Genomic DNA, 20307 nt, shown 5'->3' with positions numbered 1-20307 from the left:
CAAAATTGTTACTTGCACAGACACAGAATTGTTACTTGCACAGACACACAATTGTTACTGAGTGCCAGAGAATTGTTACTCAGGGACAGACAGAATTGTTACTGAGTGCCAGAGAATTGTTACTCAGGGACAGACAGAATTGTTACTGAGTGCCAGAGAATTGTTACTCAGGGACAGACAGAATTGTTACTGAGTGCCAGAGAATTGTTACTCTCACAGACACAAAATTGTTACTTGCACAGACACAGAATTGTTACTCGCACAGAGACAGAATTGTTACTCAGGGCCACAGAATTCATACTCAGGGACAGACAGAATTGTTACTGAGTGCCAGAGAATTGTTACTCAGGGACAGACAGAATTGTTACTGAGTGCCAGAGAATTGTTACTCTCACAGACACAAAATTGTTACTTGCACAGACACAGAATTGTTACTTGCACAGACACACAATTGTTACTGAGTGCCAGAGAATTGTTACTCAGGGACAGACAGAATTGTTACTGAGTGCCAGAGAATTGTTACTCAGGGACAGACAGAATTGTTACTGAGTGCCAGAGAATTGTTACTCAGGGACAGACAGAATTGTTACTGAGTGCCAGAGAATTGTTACTCTCACAGACACAAAATTGTTACTTGCACAGACACAGAATTGTTACTCGCACAGAGACAGAATTGTTACTCAGGGCCACAGAATTCATACTCAGGGACAGACAGAATTGTTACTGAGTGCCAGAGAATTGTTACTCAGGGACAGACAGAATTGTTACTGAGTGCCAGAGAATTGTTACTCTCACAGACACAAAATTGTTACTTGCACAGACACAGAATTGTTACTTGCACAGACACACAATTGTTACTGAGTGCCAGAGAATTGTTACTCAGGGACAGACAGAATTGTTACTGAGTGCCAGAGAATTGTTACTCAGGGACAGACAGAATTGTTACTGAGTGCCAGAGAATTGTTACTCAGGGACAGACAGAATTGTTACTGAGTGCCAGAGAATTGTTACTCTCACAGACACAAAATTGTTACTTGCACAGACACAGAATTGTTACTCGCACAGAGACAGAATTGTTACTCAGGGCCACAGAATTCATACTCAGGGACAGACAGAATTGTTACTGAGTGCCAGAGAATTGTTACTCAGGGACAGACAGAATTGTTACTGAGTGCCAGAGAATTGTTACTCTCACAGACACAAAATTGTTACTTGCACAGACACAGAATTGTTACTTGCACAGACACACAATTGTTACTCAGGGCCACAGAATTCATACTCAGGGACAGACAGAATTGTTACTGAGTGCCAGAGAATTCTTACTCAGGGCCACAGAATTCATACTCAGGGACAGACAGAATTGTTACTCAGGGACAGACAGAATTGTTACTGAGTGCCAGAGAATTGTTACTCAGGGACAGACAGAATTGTTACTGAGTGCCAGAGAATTGTTACTCTCACAGACACAAAATTGTTACTTGCACAGACACAGAATTGTTACTTGCACAGACACACAATTGTTACTCAGGGCCACAGAATTCATACTCAGGGACAGACAGAATTGTTACTGAGTGCCAGAGAATTGTTACTCAGGGACACCTAATCGTTGAATTAAATAGTATGTCAGACAACATGCAGAGGAGTGGCAGAGGAGGCAATGTTTTAGGAGCGAGCAGACGTGGCAGCAGAGGAAGGGGTCGAGGCAGCAGTATTCGCAGCCAGAGGCCAGTGCTCCCGGTGTCATCCAGCGGTCGTGTCTCCACCGACAACCCTGCCGTCATTGATTGGTTGGCTCGGTCGTCTTCCTCTTCCCAGGTCACCTCTGACACCTACAGCCAACGGTCGGTGGGTACGTCAGACACAACCGTTAGTTGGCATGGCCCGGGACCAAGCCCACTGAAATCACGTGTCCTCTACCTGCCCCTGTCCTTTGCTGTTCCCTCACCAAGCGAAGTATCGCATGCTGTGGGCTCAGCCCCACTGTACAGTGAGGAAGAGCTAACAGAGGGCGGTCAGGAACGGGGGGAGACATCGGCCTTTTCAGCAGCCAAGCGAACAAGTACTGGCGAGGAGAGTGGCTCGGTAGCCGGTCTAGAGACAGGTCTGTCTCCTGACCCAGACGCAGCCGAGGGGGCTAGTAGTGAGGCGGAGACCCTACTTGATGATGAGGAGGTTGATCGCACTTGGCAGCCTCGTCGTCATCAGGCAATTTCTTCCGCATCATCAGGAGAAGAGGGTGGCAGCTTGGCAGCGAGCAAAACAGTCGGTGGGTTGCCCAGGAGACAGCAGCAGGGTCGCATCAGTGTCAGTGGAGCCAAACGTCCACGGAGTAGAGCACCAGCTCCACTGCAGCCTACCACCACGGCCAGTAGTGGTGCCGGTGCGCACGGAGGAAGTAGCAGTCAGCCAGTGAAGAGTAGCGGGGGCAAAGTTTCCTACTCGGTGGTGTGGCAATTTTTCCTCAAGCCGCCCGAGGAAGTAAACGTAGCCGTATGTCGACTATGTGGCCAGAAATGCAAGCGTGGCCAGGGGGCCCATGTTGGGACTACAGCGTTGCGTCAGCATATGCAGCGTCACCATTCGGTGGCCTGGGAAAACCGTGATAAACATACGGCGGTTCTGCCTGCCCCAGCCCCCGCTCCATCACCCGCTCCGTTACTTGCTCCGTCACCCGACGTCGTCAATCGCCCTCTATCAGCCAGTCAAGGCTCCAACACCTCTGCTGAGGGGAGTTGTCGCTCATTGGCATCTTCCGCTCGTTCAGATGCTCCTTCTCCTGCTACTCCTCTTCTCGGATTCCGTCAACAGTCTTTCTTGGAATCCGTATCCAAGAGACAACAGTTTGCGAGCACGCACCCGACGGTGCAAAAGCTGAACGTCCTCCTGTCCAAGTTGCTGGTGCTGCAGTCCCTCCCTTTCCAACTGGTGGACTCAGCACCTTTCCGAGAAATGATGGCTTGTGCCGCGCCGCGGTGGAGAGTGCCAAGCCGTCATTTCTTTGCCCAAAAGGCAGTGCCAGCCCTGCATTCACATGTAGAAGAGATGGTGGGCCAGTCTTTGAGCATGTCGGTCTCTGCCAAAGTGCACGGCAGCGCCGACGTGTGGAGCTGTAACTACGGTCAGGGACAGTACATGTCATTTACGGCCCACTGGGTGAACGTGGTGCCGGCACAGCCGCACCAGCAACTTGGACAGGTCACGACGCTTTTGCCTCCACGTTTGCACGTCCTTGGTCCAGCAAGCATGTCCGCCTCTACCACCTCTTTTTCCGCCGTGTCCTCAGCCGCCACCCCCGTGCCAAGTCCCATTACCCGACCGGCATATCACATGTGCAGGGCGCAACGGTGTCACGCTGTGCTGCACCTGGTATGCCTTGGCGAACGTAGTCACACAGGGGAGGAACTGCTGAGTGTAATGAACAGAGAAATCGACAGATGGCTGTCTCCGCGCAAACTAAAAATCGGAACCATGTTGACTGACAACGGAAAGAACATGGTGTCTGCTCTGCGTCAAGGAAGGTTGTGCCATGCGCCATGCATGGCTCACGTGTTCAATCTGGTTGTCAAGCGGTTCCTAAAATCCACCATCCCACTGCAAGACATCCTTAAAATGTCACGTAAACTGTGCATGCATTTCAGCCATTCCTACACCGCAAAGAACACCCTCATTGAGCTGCAGCGGCAGAACGGAATTCCACAGCATCGCCTGATCTGCGACGTTGCAACAAGGTGGAATTCAACCCTACACATGTTAGACCGCCTTTACGAGCAGCGAAAGGCCATCACCGATTTCCTGATGTTACAAGCGGATAAAGGTACTCCCCTGTGTAACTTAGATGTCAGCCATTGGCAGCTCATGCGTGACACCTGCCGCTTGCTCAGGCCCTTTGAGGAGGCCACGCTATTCGTGAGTCGGCAGGACTATGGGATGAACGACGTCATTCCTCTGTTGCACGTCCTGGAACAAATGCTGTTAACAATGGCTGGTCAGGGTGCGGTAGACGTGGCGCACAGATCTCAACGCCACATGACCCCTGTGGGGGCAGGACAGGAAGAAGAGGAGGAGGTAGAGGAGGACATTTGTGCTCAGGAATTATTGAGTGAAATGGGTGGTTTTTCCACTCAGCGGACAGGAGTGGAGGAGCAGGAGCATCTGGTAGAGGAGGAGGAGGAGGAGACAGAGGACCCAGACGCACCGTGGCAGTATGCTGTGGAGATGGAGGCAGGGAGTCCCTCGCATTCCTTGGCACAAATGGCCCATAGCATGCTCGGTTGCTTGCGTAGCGACAGCCGAATAATAACCATCAGACAGAGGGATGACTTTTGGCTGTCCACCTTGTTGGACCCTCGCTACCGGTCCAAAATGGTGGCCTTTTTCACACCTGCTGAGAGGGAGGCCAAAATTACGTACTATAAAAACCACCTATGTAGTCAGTTGGTCTCTGCCTTTGTGCGCCAACGTCCATCCTCAGACACTGTGGGCCCTGTGCGCTCGCGTTCCGCTGGCATGGCAGCAGGGGAGGGGTGGGGTGGTAGGAGCAGTGGCAGCTCCACCAGCAGCGGCTGCCTCAGTCTGCAGTCGATGATGAGTAGCTTTCTTCACCAGCGCAGTGAGGAAACTACTAACCAGCCGCAGCAGCAGCAGCAGCATCAGGTGGACCTGGAGCAGGAGCTCAAACAACAGGCTTGGGCCTACTTGGACAGCACCCTGCCAACCGAGGTAGACAATCCCCTTGACTACTGGGCAACGAAACTTGACCTTTGGCCCCAACTAGCTGAATTTGCCCTTGAAAGGCTGTCATGCCCGGCCAGTAGCGTGGCATCGGAGCGCGTGTTTAGTGCGGCAGGAGGTATTGTAACTCCGCGGAGGACACGACTGTCCACCCAAAGTGTGGAGAGACTCACGTTTGTGAAAATGAATCAGGCGTGGATTAGTCTGGATTTCAAACCACCAGTTCCTGACACAACTGACTAAATCCGCCATGAATCATGCCTCAAACATGTGCCACTTTCAGGTCTCCTCACACTGCTGGTGTGTTGAATTTTTTGACATAGGGTGCTGGCAGATTACGGGCCTCCTATAGCTGCTGCCAGGCCCCTAATCTGCCATAGGCCCCTATATACCGCCTCCTCCTGCTGCTGCCAGGTCCAGAGTCTCTCATGGGTCCCTGTACGGCCTCCCATTGCTGCTGTCTCCATCGCCACACTCTGCTGCCATGTGCCACTTTCAGGTCTCTTCACACTGCTGGTGTGTTAAATTTTTTGACATAGGGTGCAGGCAGATTACGGGCCTCACATAGCTGCTGCCAGGCCCCTAATCTGCCATGGGCCCCTATATACCACCTCCTCCTGCTGCTGCCAGGTCCAGAGTCTCTCATGGGTCCCTGTACGGCCTCCCATTGCTGCTGTCTCCATCGCCACACTCTGCTGCCATGTGCCACTTTCAGGTCTCTTCACACTGCTGGTGTGTAAAATTTTTTGACATAGGGTGCTGCAAGATAACGGGCCTCACATAGCTGCTGCCAGGCCCCTAATCTGCCATGGGCCCCAATATACCGCCTCCTCATGCTGCTGCCAGGTCCAGAGTCTCTCATGGGTCCCTGTACGGCCTCCCATTGCTGCTGTCTCCATCGCCACACTCTGCTGCCATGTGCCACTTTCAGGTCTCTTCACACTGCTGGTGTGTTAAATTTTTTGACATAGGGTGCTGCAAGATAACGGGCCTCACATAGCTGCTGCCAGGCCCCTAATCTGCCATGGGCCCCTATATACCACCTCCTCCTGCTGCTGCCAGGTCCAGAGTCTCTCATGGGTCCCTGTACGGCCTCCCATTGCTGCTGTCTCCATCGCCACACTCTGCTGCCATGTGCCACTTTCAGGTCTCTTCACACTGCTGGTGTGTAAAATTTTTTGACATAGGGTGCTGCAAGATAACGGGCCTCACATAGCTGCTGCCAGGCCCCTAATCTGCCATGGGCCCCTATATACCACCTCCTCCTGCTGCTGCCAGGTCCAGAGTCTCTCATGGGTCCCTGTACGGCCTCCCATTGCTGCTGTCTCCATCGCCACACTCTGCTGCCATGTGCCACTTTCAGGTCTCTTCACACTGCTGGTGTGTTAAATTTTTTGACATAGGGTGCTGGCAGATTACGGGCCTCCTATAGCTGCTGCCAGGCCCCTAATCTGCCATGGGCCCCTATATACCGCCTCCTCATGCTGCTGCCAAGTCCAGAGTCTGTCATGGTCCCTGTACGGCCTCCCATTGCTGCTGTCTCCATCGCCACACTCTGCTGCCATGTGCCACTTTCAGGTCTCTTCACACTGCTGGTGTGTTAAATTTTTTGACATAGGGTGCAGGCAGATTACGGGCCTCACATAGCTGCTGCCAGGCCCCTAATCTGCCATGGGCCCCTATATACCACCTCCTCCTGCTGCTGCCAGGTCCAGAGTCTCTCATGGGTCCCTGTACGGCCTCCCATTGCTGCTGTCTCCATCGCCACACTCTGCTGCCATGTGCCACTTTCAGGTCTCTTCACACTGCTGGTGTGTTAAATTTTTTGACATAGGGTGCAGGCAGATTACGGGCCTCACATAGCTGCTGCCAGGCCCCTAATCTGCCATGGGCCCCTATATACCACCTCCTCCTGCTGCTGCCAGGTCCAGAGTCTCTCATGGGTCCCTGTACGGCCTCCCATTGCTGCTGTCTCCATCGCCACACTCTGCTGCCATGTGCCACTTTCAGGTCTCTTCACACTGCTGGTGTGTTAAATTTTTTGACATAGGGTGCTGCAAGATAACGGGCCTCACATAGCTGCTGCCAGGCCCCTAATCTGCCATGGGCCCCTATATACCGCCTCCTCATGCTGCTGCCAAGTCCAGAGTCTGTCATGGTCCCTGTACGGCCTCCCATTGCTGCTGTCTCCATCGCCACACTCTGCTGCCATGTGCCACTTTCAGGTCTCTTCACACTGCTGGTGTGTTAAATTTTTTGACATAGGGTGCTGCAAGATAACGGGCCTCACATAGCTGCTGCCAGGCCCCTAATCTGCCATGGGCCCCTATATACCGCCTCCTCATGCTGCTGCCAAGTCCAGAGTCTGTCATGGTCCCTGTACGGCCTCCCATTGCTGCTGTCTCCATCGCCACACTCTGCTGCCATGTGCCACTTTCAGGTCTCTTCACACTGCTGGTGTGTTAAATTTTTTGACATAGGGTGCTGCAAGATAACGGGCCTCACATAGCTGCTGCCAGGCCCCTAATCTGCCATGGGCCCCTATATACCGCCTCCTCATGCTGCTGCCAAGTCCAGAGTCTGTCATGGTCCCTGTACGGCCTCCCATTGCTGCTGTCTCCATCGCCACACTCTGCTGCCATGTGCCACTTTCAGGTCTCTTCACACTGCTGGTGTGTTAAATTTTTTGACATAGGGTGCTGCAAGATAACGGGCCTCACATAGCTGCTGCCAGGCCCCTAATCTGCCATGGGCCCCTATATACCGCCTCCTCATGCTGCTGCCAAGTCCAGAGTCTGTCATGGTCCCTGTACGGCCTCCCATTGCTGCTGTCTCCATCGCCACACTCTGCTGCCATGTGCCACTTTCAGGTCTCTTCACACTGCTGGTGTGTTAAATTTTTTGACATAGGGTGCTGGCAGATTACGGGCCTCCTATAGCTGCTGCCAGGCCCCTAATCTGCCATGGGCCCCTATATACCGCCTCCTCATGCTGCTGCCAAGTCCAGAGTCTGTCATGGTCCCTGTACGGCCTCCCATTGCTGCTGTCTCCATCGCCACACTCTGCTGCCATGTGCCACTTTCAGGTCTCTTCACACTGCTGGTGTGTTAAATTTTTTGACATAGGGTGCAGGCAGATTACGGGCCTCACATAGCTGCTGCCAGGCCCCTAATCTGCCATGGGCCCCTATATACCACCTCCTCCTGCTGCTGCCAGGTCCAGAGTCTCTCATGGGTCCCTGTACGGCCTCCCATTGCTGCTGTCTCCATCGCCACACTCTGCTGCCATGTGCCACTTTCAGGTCTCTTCACACTGCTGGTGTGTAAAATTTTTTGACATAGGGTGCTGCAAGATAACGGGCCTCACATAGCTGCTGCCAGGCCCCTAATCTGCCATGGGCCCCAATATACCGCCTCCTCATGCTGCTGCCAGGTCCAGAGTCTCTCATGGGTCCCTGTACGGCCTCCCATTGCTGCTGTCTCCATCGCCACACTCTGCTGCCATGTGCCACTTTCAGGTCTCTTCACACTGCTGGTGTGTTAAATTTTTTGACATAGGGTGCTGCAAGATAACGGGCCTCACATAGCTGCTGCCAGGCCCCTAATCTGCCATGGGCCCCTATATACCACCTCCTCCTGCTGCTGCCAGGTCCAGAGTCTCTCATGGGTCCCTGTACGGCCTCCCATTGCTGCTGTCTCCATCGCCACACTCTGCTGCCATGTGCCACTTTCAGGTCTCTTCACACTGCTGGTGTGTTAAATTTTTTGACATAGGGTGCTGGCAGATTACGGGCCTCCTATAGCTGCTGCCAGGCCCCTAATCTGCCATGGGCCCCTATATACCGCCTCCTCATGCTGCTGCCAAGTCCAGAGTCTGTCATGGTCCCTGTACGGCCTCCCATTGCTGCTGTCTCCATCGCCACACTCTGCTGCCATGTGCCACTTTCAGGTCTCTTCACACTGCTGGTGTGTTAAATTTTTTGACATAGGGTGCAGGCAGATTACGGGCCTCACATAGCTGCTGCCAGGCCCCTAATCTGCCATGGGCCCCTATATACCACCTCCTCCTGCTGCTGCCAGGTCCAGAGTCTCTCATGGGTCCCTGTACGGCCTCCCATTGCTGCTGTCTCCATCGCCACACTCTGCTGCCATGTGCCACTTTCAGGTCTCTTCACACTGCTGGTGTGTTAAATTTTTTGACATAGGGTGCAGGCAGATTACGGGCCTCACATAGCTGCTGCCAGGCCCCTAATCTGCCATGGGCCCCTATATACCACCTCCTCCTGCTGCTGCCAGGTCCAGAGTCTCTCATGGGTCCCTGTACGGCCTCCCATTGCTGCTGTCTCCATCGCCACACTCTGCTGCCATGTGCCACTTTCAGGTCTCTTCACACTGCTGGTGTGTTAAATTTTTTGACATAGGGTGCTGCAAGATAACGGGCCTCACATAGCTGCTGCCAGGCCCCTAATCTGCCATGGGCCCCTATATACCGCCTCCTCATGCTGCTGCCAAGTCCAGAGTCTGTCATGGTCCCTGTACGGCCTCCCATTGCTGCTGTCTCCATCGCCACACTCTGCTGCCATGTGCCACTTTCAGGTCTCTTCACACTGCTGGTGTGTTAAATTTTTTGACATAGGGTGCTGCAAGATAACGGGCCTCACATAGCTGCTGCCAGGCCCCTAATCTGCCATGGGCCCCTATATACCGCCTCCTCATGCTGCTGCCAAGTCCAGAGTCTGTCATGGTCCCTGTACGGCCTCCCATTGCTGCTGTCTCCATCGCCACACTCTGCTGCCATGTGCCACTTTCAGGTCTCTTCACACTGCTGGTGTGTTAAATTTTTTGACATAGGGTGCTGCAAGATAACGGGCCTCACATAGCTGCTGCCAGGCCCCTAATCTGCCATGGGCCCCTATATACCGCCTCCTCATGCTGCTGCCAAGTCCAGAGTCTGTCATGGTCCCTGTACGGCCTCCCATTGCTGCTGTCTCCATCGCCACACTCTGCTGCCATGTGCCACTTTCAGGTCTCTTCACACTGCTGGTGTGTTAAATTTTTTGACATAGGGTGCTGCAAGATAACGGGCCTCACATAGCTGCTGCCAGGCCCCTAATCTGCCATGGGCCCCTATATACCGCCTCCTCATGCTGCTGCCAAGTCCAGAGTCTGTCATGGTCCCTGTACGGCCTCCCATTGCTGCTGTCTCCATCGCCACACTCTGCTGCCATGTGCCACTTTCAGGTCTCTTCACACTGCTGGTGTGTTAAATTTTTTGACATAGGGTGCTGGCAGATTACGGGCCTCCTATAGCTGCTGCCAGGCCCCTAATCTGCCATGGGCCCCTATATACCGCCTCCTCATGCTGCTGCCAAGTCCAGAGTCTGTCATGGTCCCTGTACGGCCTCCCATTGCTGCTGTCTCCATCGCCACACTCTGCTGCCATGTGCCACTTTCAGGTCTCTTCACACTGCTGGTGTGTTAAATTTTTTGACATAGGGTGCAGGCAGATTACGGGCCTCACATAGCTGCTGCCAGGCCCCTAATCTGCCATGGGCCCCTATATACCACCTCCTCCTGCTGCTGCCAGGTCCAGAGTCTCTCATGGGTCCCTGTACGGCCTCCCATTGCTGCTGTCTCCATCGCCACACTCTGCTGCCATGTGCCACTTTCAGGTCTCTTCACACTGCTGGTGTGTTAAATTTTTTGACATAGGGTGCAGGCAGATTACGGGCCTCACATAGCTGCTGCCAGGCCCCTAATCTGCCATGGGCCCCTATATACCACCTCCTCCTGCTGCTGCCAGGTCCAGAGTCTCTCATGGGTCCCTGTACGGCCTCCCATTGCTGCTGTCTCCATCGCCACACTCTGCTGCCATGTGCCACTTTCAGGTCTCTTCACACTGCTGGTGTGTAAAATTTTTTGACATAGGGTGCTGCAAGATAACGGGCCTCACATAGCTGCTGCCAGGCCCCTAATCTGCCATGGGCCCCTATATACCGCCTCCTCATGCTGCTGCCAAGTCCAGAGTCTGTCATGGTCCCTGTACGGCCTCCCATTGCTGCTGTCTCCATCGCCACACTCTGCTGCCATGTGCCACTTTCAGGTCTCTTCACACTGCTGGTGTGTTAAATTTTTTGACATAGGGTGCTGCAAGATAACGGGCCTCACATAGCTGCTGCCAGGCCCCTAATCTGCCATGGGCCCCTATATACCGCCTCCTCATGCTGCTGCCAAGTCCAGAGTCTGTCATGGTCCCTGTACGGCCTCCCATTGCTGCTGTCTCCATCGCCACACTCTGCTGCCATGTGCCACTTTCAGGTCTCTTCACACTGCTGGTGTGTTAAATTTTTTGACATAGGGTGCTGCAAGATAACGGGCCTCACATAGCTGCTGCCAGGCCCCTAATCTGCCATGGGCCCCTATATACCGCCTCCTCATGCTGCTGCCAAGTCCAGAGTCTGTCATGGTCCCTGTACGGCCTCCCATTGCTGCTGTCTCCATCGCCACACTCTGCTGCCATGTGCCACTTTCAGGTCTCTTCACACTGCTGGTGTGTTAAATTTTTTGACATAGGGTGCTGGCAGATTACGGGCCTCCTATAGCTGCTGCCAGGCCCCTAATCTGCCATGGGCCCCTATATACCGCCTCCTCATGCTGCTGCCAAGTCCAGAGTCTGTCATGGTCCCTGTACGGCCTCCCATTGCTGCTGTCTCCATCGCCACACTCTGCTGCCATGTGCCACTTTCAGGTCTCTTCACACTGCTGGTGTGTTAAATTTTTTGACATAGGGTGCTGGCAGATTACGGGCCTCCTATAGCTGCTGCCAGGCCCCTAATCTGCCATGGGCCCCTATATACCGCCTCCTCATGCTGCTGCCAAGTCCAGAGTCTGTCATGGTCCCTGTACGGCCTCCCATTGCTGCTGTCTCCATCGCCACACTCTGCTGCCATGTGCCACTTTCAGGTCTCTTCACACTGCTGGTGTGTTAAATTTTTTGACATAGGGTGCAGGCAGATTACGGGCCTCACATAGCTGCTGCCAGGCCCCTAATCTGCCATGGGCCCCTATATACCACCTCCTCCTGCTGCTGCCAGGTCCAGAGTCTCTCATGGGTCCCTGTACGGCCTCCCATTGCTGCTGTCTCCATCGCCACACTCTGCTGCCATGTGCCACTTTCAGGTCTCTTCACACTGCTGGTGTGTTAAATTTTTTGACATAGGGTGCAGGCAGATTACGGGCCTCACATAGCTGCTGCCAGGCCCCTAATCTGCCATGGGCCCCTATATACCACCTCCTCCTGCTGCTGCCAGGTCCAGAGTCTCTCATGGGTCCCTGTACGGCCTCCCATTGCTGCTGTCTCCATCGCCACACTCTGCTGCCATGTGCCACTTTCAGGTCTCTTCACACTGCTGGTGTGTAAAATTTTTTGACATAGGGTGCTGCAAGATAACGGGCCTCACATAGCTGCTGCCAGGCCCCTAATCTGCCATGGGCCCCTATATACCGCCTCCTCATGCTGCTGCCAAGTCCAGAGTCTGTCATGGTCCCTGTACGGCCTCCCATTGCTGCTGTCTCCATCGCCACACTCTGCTGCCATGTGCCACTTTCAGGTCTCTTCACACTGCTGGTGTGTTAAATTTTTTGACATAGGGTGCTGCAAGATAACGGGCCTCACATAGCTGCTGCCAGGCCCCTAATCTGCCATGGGCCCCTATATACCGCCTCCTCATGCTGCTGCCAAGTCCAGAGTCTGTCATGGTCCCTGTACGGCCTCCCATTGCTGCTGTCTCCATCGCCACACTCTGCTGCCATGTGCCACTTTCAGGTCTCTTCACACTGCTGGTGTGTTAAATTTTTTGACATAGGGTGCTGGCAGATTACGGGCCTCCTATAGCTGCTGCCAGGCCCCTAATCTGCCATGGGCCCCTATATACCGCCTCCTCATGCTGCTGCCAAGTCCAGAGTCTGTCATGGTCCCTGTACGGCCTCCCATTGCTGCTGTCTCCATCGCCACACTCTGCTGCCATGTGCCACTTTCAGGTCTCTTCACACTGCTGGTGTGTTAAATTTTTTGACATAGGGTGCAGGCAGATTACGGGCCTCACATAGCTGCTGCCAGGCCCCTAATCTGCCATGGGCCCCTATATACCACCTCCTCCTGCTGCTGCCAGGTCCAGAGTCTCTCATGGGTCCCTGTACGGCCTCCCATTGCTGCTGTCTCCATCGCCACACTCTGCTGCCATGTGCCACTTTCAGGTCTCTTCACACTGCTGGTGTGTAAAATTTTTTGACATAGGGTGCTGCAAGATAACGGGCCTCACATAGCTGCTGCCAGGCCCCTAATCTGCCATGGGCCCCTATATACCGCCTCCTCATGCTGCTGCCAAGTCCAGAGTCTGTCATGGTCCCTGTACGGCCTCCCATTGCTGCTGTCTCCATCGCCACACTCTGCTGCCATGTGCCACTTTCAGGTCTCTTCACACTGCTGGTGTGTTAAATTTTTTGACATAGGGTGCTGCAAGATAACGGGCCTCACATAGCTGCTGCCAGGCCCCTAATCTGCCATGGGCCCCAATATACCGCCTCCTCATGCTGCTGCCAGGTCCAGAGTCTCTCATGGGTCCCTGTACGGCCTCCCATTGCTGCTGTCTCCATCGCCACACTCTGCTGCCATGTGCCACTTTCAGGTCTCTTCACACTGCTGGTGTGTTAAATTTTTTGACATAGGGTGCTGCAAGATAACGGGCCTCACATAGCTGCTGCCAGGCCCCTAATCTGCCATGGGCCCCTATATACCGCCTCCTCATGCTGCTGCCAAGTCCAGAGTCTGTCATGGTCCCTGTACGGCCTCCCATTGCTGCTGTCTCCATCGCCACACTCTGCTGCCATGTGCCACTTTCAGGTCTCTTCACACTGCTGGTGTGTTAAATTTTTTGACATAGGGTGCAGGCAGATTACGGGCCTCACATAGCTGCTGCCAGGCCCCTAATCTGCCATGGGCCCCTATATACCGCCTCCTCCTGCTGCTGCCAGGTCCAGAGTCTCTCATGGGTCCCTGTACGGCCTCCCATTGCTGCTGTCTCCATCGCCACACTCTGCTGCCATGTGCCACTTTCAGGTCTCTTCACACTGCTGGTGTGTTAAATTTTTTGACATAGGGTGCTGCAAGATAACGGGCCTCACATAGCTGCTGCCAGGCCCCTAATCTGCCATGGGCCCCTATATACCGCCTCCTCATGCTGCTGCCAAGTCCAGAGTCTGTCATGGTCCCTGTACGGCCTCCCATTGCTGCTGTCTCCATCGCCACACTCTGCTGCCATGTGCCACTTTCAGGTCTCTTCACACTGCTGGTGTGTTAAATTTTTTGACATAGGGTGCAGGCAGATTACGGGCCTCACATAGCTGCTGCCAGGCCCCTAATCTGCCATGGGCCCCTATATAACGCCTCCTCATGCTGCTGCCAAGTTCAGAGTCTGTCATGGGTCCCTGTACGGCCTCCCATTGCTGCTGTCTCCATCGCCACACTCTGCCATGTGCCACTTTCAGGTCTCCTCACACTGCTGGTGTGTTGAATTTTTTGACATAGGGTGCTGGCAGATTACGGGCCTCCTATAGCTGCTGCCAGGCCCCTAATCTGCCATAAGCCCCTATATACCGCCTCCTCATGCTGCTGCCAAGTCCAGAGTCTGTCATGGGTCCCTGTACGGCCTCCCATTGCTGCTGTCTCCATCGCCACACTCTGCCATGTGCCACTTTCAGGTCTCCTCACACACTGCTGGTGTGTTGAATTTTTTGACATAGGGTGCTGGCAGATTACGGGCCTCCTATAGCTGCTGCCAGGCCCCTAATCTGCCGTAGGCCCCTATATACCGCCTCCTCATGCTGCTGCCAGGTCCAGAGTCTCTCATGGGTCCCTGTACGGCCTCCCATTGCTGCTGTCTCCATCGCCACACTCTGCCATGTGCCACTTTCAGGTCTCCTCACACTGCTGGTGTGTTCCATTTTTTGTCATAGGGTGCTGGCAGATTATGGGCCTCCCATAACTGCTGCCAGGCCCCTAATCTGCCATGGGCCCCTATACCGACTCCTCATGCTGTGACGTTGCAACAAGGTGGAATTCAACCCTACATATGTTAGACCGCCTTTACGAACAGCAAAAGGCCATCACAGATTTCCTGATGTTAAAAGCAGATAAAGGTACTCCCTGTGTAACTTAGATGTCAGCCATTGGCAGCTCATGCGTGACACCTGCGCTTGCTCAGGCCCTTTGAGGAGGCCACGCTATTCGTGAGTCGGCAGGACTATGGGATGAACGACGTCATTCCTCTGTTGCACGTCCTGGAACAAATGCTGTTAACAATGGCTGGTCAGGGTGCGGTAGACGTGGCGCACAGATCTCAACGCCACATGGCCCCTGTGGGGGCAGGACTGGAAGAAGAGGAGGAGGTAGAGGAGGACATTGGTGCTCAGGAATTATTGAGTGAAATGGGTGGTTTTTCCACTCAGCGGACAGGAGTGGAGGAGCAGGAGCATCTGGTAGAGGAGGAGGAAGAGGAGACAGAGGACCTAGACGCACCGTGGCAGTATGCTGTGGAGATGGAGGCAGGGAGTCCCTCGCATTCCTTGGCACAAATGGCCCATAGCATGCTCGGTTGCTTGCGTAGCGACAGCCGAATAATAACCATCAGACAGAGGGATGACTTTTGGCTGTCCACCTTGTTGGACCCTCGCTACCGTTCAAAAATGGTGGCCTTTTTCACACCTGCTGAGAGGGAGGCCAAAATAACGTACTATAAAAAACACCTATGTAGTCAGCTGGTCTCTGCCTGTCTGCGCCAACGTCCATCCTCAGACACTGTGGGCCCTGTGCGCTCGTGTTCCGCTGCCATGGCAGCAGGGGAGGGGTGGGGTGGTAGGAGCAGTGGCAGCTCCACCAGCAGCGGCTGCCTCAGTCTGCAGTCGATGATGAGTAGCTTTCTTCACCAGCGCAGTGAGGAAACTACTAACCAGCCGCAGCAGCAGCAGCAGCATCAGGTGGACCTGGAGCAGGACCTCAAACAACAGGCTTAGGCCTACTTGGACAGCACCCTGCCAACCGAGGTAGACAATCCCCTTGACTACTGGGCAACGAAACTTGACCTTTGGCCCCAACTAGCTGAATTTGCCCTTGAAAGGCTGTCATGCCCGGCCAGTAGCGTGGCATCGGAGCGCGTGTTTAGTGCGGCAGGAGGTATTGCAACTCCGCGGAGGACACGACTGTCCACCCAAAGTGTGGAGAGACTGACGTTTGTGAAAATGAATCAGGCGTGGATTAGTCTGGATTTCAAACCACCAGTTCCTGACACAACTGACTAAATCCGCCATGAATCATGCCCCAAACATGTGCCACTTTCAGGTCTCCTCACACTGCTGGTGTGTTCCATTTTTTGTCATAGGGTGCTGGCAGATTACGGGCCTCCCATAGCTGCTGCCAGGCCCCTAATCTGCCATGGGCCCCTATACCGCCTCCTCATGCTGCTGCCAAGTCCAGAGTCTCTCATGGGTCCCTGTACGGCCTCCCATTGCTGCTGCCTCCATCGCCACACTCTGCCATGTGCCACTTTCAGGTCTCCTCACACTGCTGGTGTGTTCCATTTTTTGTCATAGGGTGCTGGCAGATTACGGGCCTCCCATAGCTGCTGCCAGGCCCCTAATCTGCCATGGGCCCCTATACCGCCTCCTCATGCTGCTGCCAGGTCCAGAGTCTCTCATGGGTCCCTGTACGGCCTCCCATTGCTGCTGTCTCCATCGCCACACTCTGCCATGTGCCACTTTCAGGTCTCCTCACACTGCTGGTGGGTTCCATTTTTTGTCATAGGGTGCTGGCAGATTACGGGCCTCCCATAGCTGCTGCCAGGCCCGTAATCTGCCATGGGCCCCCGTACCGACTCCTCATGCTGCTGCCAGGCCCGTAATCTGTCATGGGCCACTGTTGTCGCTTGTTGGCATATTCCGCTCGTTCAGATGCTCCTTCTCCTGCTACTCCTCTTCACGGATTCCGTCAGCAGTCTTTCTTGGAATCCGTTTCCAAGAGACAACAGTTTGCGAGCACGCACCCGACGGTGCAGAAGCTGAACGTCCTCCTGTCCAAGTTGCTGCTGCCAGGCTCGTAATCTGTCATGCGCCCCTGTACCGCCTCCTCATGCTGCTGCCAGGTCCAGAGTGTGTCATGGGCCCCCGTACCGACTCCTCATGCTGCTGCCAGGCCCGTAATCTGTCATGGGCCCCTGTACCGCCTCCCCATGCTGCTGCCAGGTCCAGAGTGTGTCATGGGTCCCTGTACGGCCTCCCATTGCTGCTGCCAGGCCCGTAATCTGCCATGGGCCCCTGTACCGACTCCTCATGCTGCTGCCAGGCCCGTAATCTGTCATGGGCCCCTGTACCGCCTCCTCATGCTGCTGCCAGGTCCAGAGTGTGTCATGGGTCCCTGTACGGCCTCCCATTGCTGCTGTCTCTATCGCCACACTCTGCCATGTGCCACTTTCAGGTCTCCTCACACTGCTGGTGGTTTCCATTTTTGTCATAGGGTGCTGTATGGCCTCCCATTGCTGCTGCCTCCACCGCCACACTGTGGCTCCACACTCTGGTTTTGGCCCCGTGACTGCCCAAATGAGTGAAGTGTGCGGTGATTCTAAGATCGACGGCACTCATCTGCATGTCATACTGACTGACAGTATTATTTCTCTTCCCCAGCAGACTCCAAGGGCATTTAAATTAAAGGTACAGTGTTCTGCACTAATATTAAGTCTCTCTGAAGCCTAGAAACACCCTTTTTTAAGTTAAATTCACAGCGAATTTATTCGACTCGAATCGAATATTGTCCACGAATTCGCCGAATCAGTCGAATCGAATTTTTCATTTCTTCGCTCATCTCTAGTATTTAGCACTGCACCCTATTTGATATTCGGTCTCAGAAGGTTGAATTGGTGCCTTTTTGGTGTATACAGCAGCTCGCCAATTAGTGCTCACTTTTGCATACCCCTGTTTTAATATATATATATATATATGTATATATATATACACACACACACACACATACAGACACATGTGCACACACACATACAGACATGCATACACACACACATATACAGACACACAAACACATGTACACATACAGACACATGTGTACACATGCACACACGTACACAAACACACACACACATATATATATATATATGTATATACACACACACACACATATACATACATACACACAAACACAGATGCATCTACACACACACACACATAAAGACACGTGCATACACACACATACAGACATGCGTATACACACACACATATACAAACACACATACATAGACACATGTACACACACACACACATATACAGACATACGTATACCTACAGACACATATACAGACACACATACTGACACATGTACACCACAAACACACATACATACAAGTCCTGGCGATTTACCAGCACCTCTACATCCTATCCAACATCCTGGCAGAATGTCATCAAGATAGGCTCTCACGTCTCGGTCGCAGTGTTGTGGTGCGCCATCTTGCTGGAAGTTAAATTGCTTATCCGCATAAACCGCACAAATGGCCAGTAATATGGTGATATTAACAATAGCGCGACTACTGACATAATACTACACATTGCTGCCATAATTCAATTCAGGTTTTGAAAAAGGGCATAGATAACAGTTGGAGAGTGTATACAGTTTTTGGGTCCCTATGTATATATAACTACTGTATACTATCAAAATCCAAAAAAACAGATTTGAGGGAGCTAGTATTCATAAAGGGAGGCAAAAGAGGCCTTGTGGAGCTCCCATAAGCAAAGGGGACTGGTCCAAGCTCTGCTTCCATGCCACTGCAAGAATAAGCCGTAATCGTCATGCAGATTACCTTCCCTCTAAATGCTAGCCATTCTGCTGGGCATCCGCCCTGTGGTGCAGGGACAGTTGGAGCAAATGTTGTATTGATGTTACCGATTTTTCTTTCACAAATATATGAGCCTGGAGAACCACAGTTTACGTCATTCCAAAGTCCTGTTTTGGAAAATTCAAAAGTAATTATTAATATTTAAATATAAGTACCTGTAATAAATAAATACATCAATAAATCAGTCACAAACACTGAAAATGTAAACTTTATGAATATATGAGCAGGGGTTACCTTCACAGCTTAATTGTGCAGCACCCTTCTAGACAGGTTGCTAGATGGTAAGCAAATGTAGTTTTTGGCTGGGTGGTAGTCAGCTCAGTTTTGATTTGAATTTTATTTTTGGATTTGGTTTCTCCTTAAGCTCAATAGGGTTGTGATTTCTCACTGTTGCACTACCAGGCTGAGTTATTAATATTTAAATTTCCTCCAGCCATCCCAGGAGAAGGTTCAGGTCACTGGTGCATGCAGGGGGAGGGTATAAACACATGGGGGAAGGAGGTGTATGTGCCAGCTCTCTTGCCTCAGGCTGTGGCCTGGGAAGTTACTGCTGGACTGTTTATGCTGCTGATAGCCTGATTGGGACCTATGATGTGTTGTGGGAACAGCCTTACCCACCCTTCCAAGGAGATCCACCAGCTTCAGAAGCTGTTACTCTTAAAGGCATTGCTGCTGATCTGTATTGATGTTCACCAGGGCCCTGGCTCTTGCAGGGATCAGGGGCCCACACCTGCAACTACAGTGACACCCCTGAGACTTCACCCCTAAGGATCCAGGCAGCTAAAAGTTCACTAGAAGACAAGAAGCTAAGTCTGGGCAGCTGTTCAGTGGCCTTGTGAGTAAGGTTCGGTTCACACTGTCACGACTTGGGATCCGACTTGTGAGACCCCAAGTCACATTGAAATCCCAAGTCAGTCAAAGAGAGATTAGAACTTAATTAGAACTACTGAAGTCGCTCTGATTTTAGAAAAGGTTCCTGTACTACTTCAAGGCAACTTCTATCTGACTAGTGCCCATAGACTTTAATGGAAGTTGCCTCCAAGTCAGATGCTCACCTATATTGATGTGATTTGGATCTGGCGTTACAGATAGATTACCCAGGCAAAGTTGCATGGCATGAAAGTTGCGCATCAAATCGTATCAAAATCGTACTCAAGTTGCCTGGCAAAGTCGCACTGTAAGTTGCATGATTTTCAGTTTGCAGTAATGTGAATCGAGCCTAAAAGATTGTTTGCTGATCCGGGTGATGTTTGGTACTTTTAAGGATATAAGAGCCAGGATAGCTTTACAGGGTATATCTCTTGCAGTGCCCCTGATTTGGCCATTCCTTTCAGTCTCAGAGACCGGGATGTGATATTTGTAGGACCGTGAAATTAGTGGACTCCTCCTTGGAGCATCCCATGCCCTATAACTCTCCCCAGTTACAAGTTTTTTTCAGTACGCTCAAAAGACTTCCCCTAGGATGGTTACTGGATCAGTGTGCATGGAACCATTACTGTGTGTATGCTGGCAACCTCTACATGATCACGGAAAGACCCTTAATCATCATTATCATTTATGCCGTTGCTATCAGGAAATGTGCACTGTCTGTGCTTTTACCACATTCAATCATCATCATCCAGCAGCCC

General features: G+C 52.7%; 1 protein-coding gene across 1 annotated transcript in view; it reads right to left on the bottom strand.

The window, feature by feature from the left end:
• Positions 1–20307, bottom strand: part of LOC149449091 (macrophage mannose receptor 1-like) — a 164558-nt gene that overhangs the window by 55443 nt on the left and 88808 nt on the right. Inside the window, exon 20 of the mRNA XM_089693713.1 lies at positions 18644–18786. Coding sequence (XP_089549839.1) covers positions 18644–18786 — 143 coding nt within the window. The remainder of the gene's footprint in view (positions 1–18643; positions 18787–20307) is intronic.

This window comes from Staurois parvus, unplaced genomic scaffold (genome assembly GCF_062004578.1).
Source record: "Staurois parvus isolate SC_StPar_1 unplaced genomic scaffold, SC_StPar_1.0 ptg000636l, whole genome shotgun sequence".
Taxonomy (NCBI): Eukaryota; Metazoa; Chordata; class Amphibia; order Anura; family Ranidae; genus Staurois; species Staurois parvus.
This window is presented reverse-complemented; position numbering and strand designations above follow the sequence as displayed.